The following is a 7,124-nucleotide window of genomic DNA, read 5'->3' as shown; positions in this document are numbered from 1 at the left end:
TTATTTTTGAGACGCTTGAATTGTAAAAAAAAAAATTATCACTGTTCGCTTATGCTTTCATTAATCTTTGTTCTTAATTGCTTTAATGATATATTGCATATCCATTTATCGATACTTACCGATACTTAGGCTTTGTCAGAATAGGATTTCAATATCCCAACAACATGCATGATGCAACTTATCTCTAGAGATATATGACGAAACCCTTGGGCCGTTTTATTCACTTAAATAGATTCCTCGATCAGTGATATACTCCGCATATCATCCCTGTCTCGTTTAATAAAAAAAAAAATGGAATAAAATGTCATATTAATGTAGTGCATGTTGCATTTACACTCTCTGGTCACCTTATTTTCACTCCGTCTCTTTACGTTTCTTTTTAGTGAATCAGAATTAATATTTTTTTTATTTTTTTTAGTGAATCAGAATTAATTTTTTTTTTCTTTTTTTAGTGAATCATAATTAATATTTTTTTTTTTTTTTAGTGTACTTTCCTTCTCCTGTTCTCTAAATGACTCAACTATCCTAATTTATATTTCTGATAATAGATAACGTCTGTAGTATTTTTTTAAAGGGAGAATTAACTAACGCTTCAGGCTTACACATTGGAATTCCATATAATGCCCATTCATTTTTCCCTTGTTCCACTGCGCATGATTCCTCGCCTCTCGCCGTGCTCAGGAAGGGAAAAACGACAACCTTTAAAGTGAATTTATTGTTTCAGTGAAAAAGGAATAAAAATGTGAGATACTAAAGGAATATGAGAATTCTCACAAATGAAAGAAAGGCGAAATTAAGTCGGAATATCTACAGGGACCAGAGCGTCAACATGATGACATATGATTTTGCCAGCTCAATGAACTTACAAGGAATTGCTATATATATGCTTTCAAGCAAGTTCTGCTCAGTAAGAAGACTTACTGAAAATAGATATTAACGGGAAAAGAAACAGAAGTGGAAGAGGAAGCGTGGAACATATAATCATTCAGATAAAAAGAAAAATCCGGATAAATCTCGTCTAGCCTGAAGCGAAGTTTACATTTGTAGGATATCCGGCGCCCTGATGCCGGTACTCAGTTTACGGATATGAAATGGATAATGTTTTCAAAGTGGACTCAGTCTAGTAGGTACTATTTACGATATATATTATATATATATATATATATATATATATATATATATATATATATATATATATATATTATATATATATACATATACATACATTCACACAAACAAACATTAAGCTACAAATGAGCTTTTCAGTCGAGAAACATGCCAAGTGCCATTTTTAAGATATAATAAATTAAATTAAAAAAATACTTTGACCCAGGATGGCGCTTGGCATGTTTCTCGACGGATAGCCTCAAATGTCGTTTAATACCCAAGTCGCTCCACCTCGGAAATAATACATGCATACATACAATCTTATGCACTTGTTTATTTTCTTTCGCTTCCGCTGTGTATGTTTAAACTCACGAACCAGCCTTTACTTTTGAGCAAAGACAATCCAGAGATCGCGGCTGCACGGCGCGCCGACGACGGCCAACCTCCCAATTTACCGAAAAGGGGCTTTCTTCGTCTCTCTCCGTCCTGCGCCGAATGTCACTTTTCCGAGCTCGGAAGTTTCGAGGCGGGGGAAAAAGTGGCTTCGTGAACGAAGCCTGACTTCCGCGCTCGAGAGTCTTCTTCTTTGTTTTCATTTCGGGAGTTCCGGGCAGGAAGTTCTTAATGAAATTTTGGGAATTCGTTTAAATCCACTTGCGGGAACCAATTCCTCCTCCTCCTCCTCCTCCGCCTCCTCCTCCTCCTCCTCCTCCTCCTCCTCCTCCTCCTCCTCCCTCCTCCTCCTCCTCCTCCTCCTCCTCCTCCTCCTCCTCCTCCTCCTCCTCCTCCTCCTCCTTTGCCGAATGTCTCAGCGAGAAAACTTTTCCCTGTATTGACGCATTAAGGGAAGCTAGCTGCGTTCATGCCCTTAATGCTCTTTTCATTGTAGATCGCGGGGTATTTTCTGTTGCTCATTTTTTATGAGAGGGGAGGGGGAATAGAGGGGAGGGGGAGGGGAAGGGAGAGAGGGTTGTGGAGGGGGGCTTGGACCCCTTATCGGCCAGTTCTTGCTTGGAACTGGGTTCTAACTTAGTTTTCAATTTCGGGCATCTCGACTGCCATTGGCTTGTGTGGGCATGAGAGTCCTTCAGTTCAAACTCCTGGGCATGGGATCCAGTTATGGGCATTTCTGTATAGATTTGTAGTATTTCTGTATTGATGGCGAGAGTTTGAAGCGATTCTTTTTCCTTCAGCCACGTGGCTTTTATTATGGCGAGGCAGTCTCTCTCTCTCTCTCTCTCTCTCTCTCTCTCTCTCTCTCTCTCTCTCTCTCTCTCTCTCTCAAAGGTTTTGATTTTGTAGTCTGTATGAACTCGTATCATTTCCATCTCTCCCTGACTGATTTTTGTATGTCATTTGTCGTCTATATACTTCTCTCTCTCTCTCTCTCTCTCTCTCTCTCTCTCTCTCTCTCTCTCTCTCTCTCATTCAGACAATGATGAGAATTTTTCTCTAGTTGTAAAAAAACATTAGAAAACATTGCCTTGACATGTTCCTAGGTTATATTTAATGACACAAGTGGCGTAATAGCAAAATAAACAAAATCTCCTTGATGGCGGCTGGGTAGTAAATTCCCCGAATTTATATTACTCTTAGGCTGTCAACGATAATGTCATGTAGCTAACTAACGATGCTAGGTGGCTAGTGGCCGTATAATACATCTGTCACTTGCGCTTATAAATGGCTAACATTATAAACGGCTAACGAAAGCGGCAACTGCCTTCCTCTCATGAAATCAGTAGTTTTTCACTAGCCGTGGAGGCTGGGTGATCTTTCTGTCGTTAGATATGTTAAAAATTTTTCAGACAAGTTTGTGGTCTGTATCGTGTCCTTAATAATGACCACCTCCTCATCTGGCACCAAACCAAGTGATAGTTCTACGATCATCAGTGTAAACAACGAATCTAATTACATTTATGCTCTGTGTTACGCCTTGAGAGTGACTTTTTTTCTCGTTCGCTGGAAGTACCAGTCATCAGATCAGTCACGATAATGATCTTTCTCAGGTTTTTTCAGGAGGGATATTATTTTATTAAAATGGGTAATAACGTAGCCACAAATACCTTCCATTAAAATTAGAACCTATTCCACGTCTCAGAAAGCAGTTTAACGTAGCCACAAATACTTCCATTAAATTTAGAACCTATTCCACGTCTTAGAAAGCAATTTAACTTAGCAACAAATACTTCCATTAAATTTAGAACCTATTCCACGTCTAGGAAAGCAATTTAACATAGCAACAAATACTTCCATTAAATTTAGAAACTATTCCACGTCTTAGAAAGCAATTTAACGTAGCAACAAATACTTCCATTAAATTTAGAATCTATTCCACGTCTTAGAAAGCAGTTTAACGTAGCGACAAATACTTTCGATTAAATTTAGAACCTATTCCACGTCTTAGAAAGCAGTTTAACGTAGCGACAAATACCTTCCATTAAATGTAGAATTTATTCCAATTTAACGTAACCTTCCATTAAATTTAGAAACTATTCCACGTCTTAGAAAGCAGTTTAACGTAGCAACAAATACCTTCCATTAAAATTAGTATCTATTCCACGTCTCAGAAAGCAGTTTAACGTAGCGACAAATACCTTCCATTAAATTTAGAATCTATTCCACGTCTCAGAAAGCAGTTTAACGTAGCAACAAATACCTTTCATTAAATTTAGAATCTATTCCACGTCTCAGGCAGTTTAACGTAGCGACAATACCTTCCATTAAATTTAGAACCTATTCCACGTCTCAGAAAGCAGTTTAACGTAGCAACAAATACCTTTCATTAAATTTAGAATCTATTCCACGTCTCAGGCAGTTTAACGTAGCGACAATACCTTCCATTAAATTTAGAACCTATTCCACGTCTCAGAAAGCAGTTTAACGTAGCAACAAATACCTTCCATTAAATTTAGAATCTATTCCACGTCTCAGAAAGCAGTTTAACGTAGCAACAAATACCTTTCATTAAATTTAGAATCTATTCCACGTCTCAGGCAGTTTAACGTAGCGACAATACCTTCCATTAAATTTAGAACCTATTCCACGTCTCAGAAAGCAGTTTAACGTAGCAACAAATACTTCCATTAAATTTAGAACCTATTCCATCTAAAAGCAGTTTAACGTAACAAATATTCCATTAAATTTAGAACCTATTCCACGTCTCAGAGAGCAATTTTTGTCTCAGTTACAGACGAAATCTGAAGAACTCCACTTTCTTCCCCAGATGGCCCAGAGGGCGTGACAGCGAGAGAGTTCGTCATCGTCAACGAGTCTGACGTCGTTAATGTTTCCTGTACAGCTGAGGGCAATCCTAATCCCACCATTACCTGGTCCCGCGTTTATCCTACACTAAACAGGTGAGTTATTGCCTTCCACTTAGCTAGAGTTACTGAGATGAATGAGATACTGGCGTCTTTCTTGAAGCGGGTCGAGGGCCTCCTAATGGCAAATGGGGGAGTGGCAGCCGGCCATATTGGTTAATGGAGTTTTTGTATCCCATCTGTCAGTTGGGTGGCAGTTTAAATGGGGCTTTGGAAATCCCCCTTTTTTTTTTTTTTTTTTTTTTTTTTTGTCTAGGAAAGTTGAAAATGTGCTGTTGTCTCTCTCTACTCTTGACATGGAATATACTGTTTCTCTCTCTCTCTCTCTCTCTCTCTCTCTCTCTCTCTATAATCACAAGGAGGAGAACGATCACGGAATCTCTCTCTCTCTTTCATAATCACAAGGAGGGAAAATGATCACGGAATCTCTCTCTCTCTCTCTCTCTCTCTCTCTCTCTCTCTCTCTCTCTCTCTCTCTCTCATAATCACAAGGAGGGAGAATGATCATACAAGGTTTAGTAATGTCGGATTCAAACTTCGTGTATCACGAAAAATTCTCTCTCTCTCTCTCTCTCTCTCTCTCTCTCTCTCTCTCTCTCTCTCTCTCTCTCTCTCTCTCTCTCTCTCAATTCCAGCACTTTCTGTTATCTCTAACAAACGTAAACCAGAGGAATGTTCACGTACAATTAACCAGAGTTGTGGGCAATGCATCAGGGTGCAACATCGAATTTATGGAACAGAATGTCAACCTTCCTCCTTTGATTTACCTCTAACACATTTATAATGATTTGCCCCTAACACATTCATTAATAGGTTCTTTAATCCTGGTTCGTACTGTGTAACCACAAGGCAAGATTAAAGAGACCTCTGAAGGAATTGGCTTTTGGATAGCAGAAACTTCGCCGGATTCCTCGAACAAAGGGGTCTTGTTCCCAAGCTCCCCACCCCCACCCCCACCCCATCCCACCCCCACCCTCTCTCTCACCTACATTAGGGTCAGGTCATTCCCATAATGCAACTGTTTACTGATTGATATCTACAATATTTTTTTTTCATTCGAATTTGCAGTTAATTAGTTCATTTTGGTGAAGACTTTTCTTTATGTTGACGTGAAACGCTTAGTTACTTTTTATATCTGTTTGTGTGAAATTTCTTTTTTTGAATGTCATTTCTATCCAGATATCTTTGTTTCTTAAATATTGGTGAGTTTTGTAATTATATATATATATATATATATATATATATATATATATATATATATATATATATATATATATATATATATATATATATATATATACATACATACATACATACATACATACATACATACACACACACACACATACACACGCACACGAATATGCGAAGTAGTTATCAATAGTGAAAGGGGTATGGGTGTTGAATGCAAGTAAACAAAAAACTGACTCTTTCTAAAAAAAATTTGGGTATTTGACCAGTACCTTACGGACGAAGAAAGATTGAAGAATGAACACGTGAAGAAACATACGAGTTGCCAAAACAGCTGACAGAGTAGAAGAACGAATCAGAGTGTTTTGGAATGGTCAGGGCATATGCAGGAATGGATGCCAAAATATTTTGTTGAAAAATAGAGTGTATAATCAGGGATATTGCAGAAAGGTAGGATATCAATGCCGAGAGGTGTTATTGAAATAGAAGGACCTCTCTATAAATAGAAGGTATTTGCAATGTTCAGGTGAGTGGGGGTTCAGTGGAATGCTGATGACCCTTCGGTGTAGATAGATAGACAGATAGATAGATATACATATACATATACATATACATACATACACACATACATACATCAGGGGTTTTCTTATGAATAAAAAAAATTAGAATGTTTCTTTCCGTGGGGATATTTTCTTTATTATTTTATTTTAACATTTTGTAACGTGATGTCTATTTTCTTTTAGCGTTTTGTAACATAACTTCTCTGTTTTCTTTTAACATTTTACAACTCGATATCTCCATTTTCTTTTAACATTTCGTAACTTAATTTATACTTTGAATAAGAATCGGAGGTTTCGTCTTCTCACTGAATTGCTTGTAGTGTGTTGGTATATTTAAGCTATCTGTCTTAAATGTTAATTATTATTTTCATTTCCATACATTTCTTCTATTACTACTTACCTCTTCCTTTCTTCCATCGGTTATTTACTCTCGTCTATTTCACCTTTTCCCTCCATTCTCTAACTTACGCCCCTCTTTCTTGAGCCGGGTCAGAAGCCATAAATTGTTGAACTCGGCGAATAAAATCTGGGTAATATCCGGAATAAGCTCGACAAATATTACCATTGCGCAGAGCTTTCAGATGTTTATGGCAAGTGGGAATTCGCCGACAGCTCGGGGAATACTGGAGATATTACCCGAAGAAGGCAGCCGCACATAGAAAAGATATCGCTTCAATGAAATCTCTGTCTCTCTCTCTCTCGATCTCTCTCTCTCGCGATCTCTCGATCTCGCGATCTCTTGATGCTGAGGGAAGTATCGTCTTGGAAGGTGTCTCCAAGTTTTTATTATGGGTTTTGATGTCTGTGCGTGTTTTTATTGCGGATGTATGTATGGATGTATATATGTATGATTGTGTGTGTATACATATTATATGGATTTTGATGTTTGTGTACGTTTCTATTGTGGACGTATGTATGTATGTATGTTTGTATATATATATATATA

At 37.8% G+C, this 7,124-nt stretch overlaps 1 protein-coding gene across 1 annotated transcript in view; it reads left to right on the top strand.

Annotated features, from left to right (window-relative positions):
• LOC136826017 (nephrin-like) overlaps nucleotides 1-7,124 on the top strand; it is a 588,861-nt gene that overhangs the window by 554,105 nt on the left and 27,632 nt on the right. The window contains exon 16 of the mRNA XM_067082876.1: nucleotides 4,331-4,463. Coding sequence (XP_066938977.1) covers nucleotides 4,331-4,463 — 133 coding nt within the window. The remainder of the gene's footprint in view (nucleotides 1-4,330; nucleotides 4,464-7,124) is intronic.

The sequence above is a fragment of the Macrobrachium rosenbergii genome, chromosome 40 (assembly GCF_040412425.1).
Source record: "Macrobrachium rosenbergii isolate ZJJX-2024 chromosome 40, ASM4041242v1, whole genome shotgun sequence".
Lineage (NCBI taxonomy): Eukaryota > Metazoa > Arthropoda > Malacostraca > Decapoda > Palaemonidae > Macrobrachium > Macrobrachium rosenbergii.
This window is presented reverse-complemented; position numbering and strand designations above follow the sequence as displayed.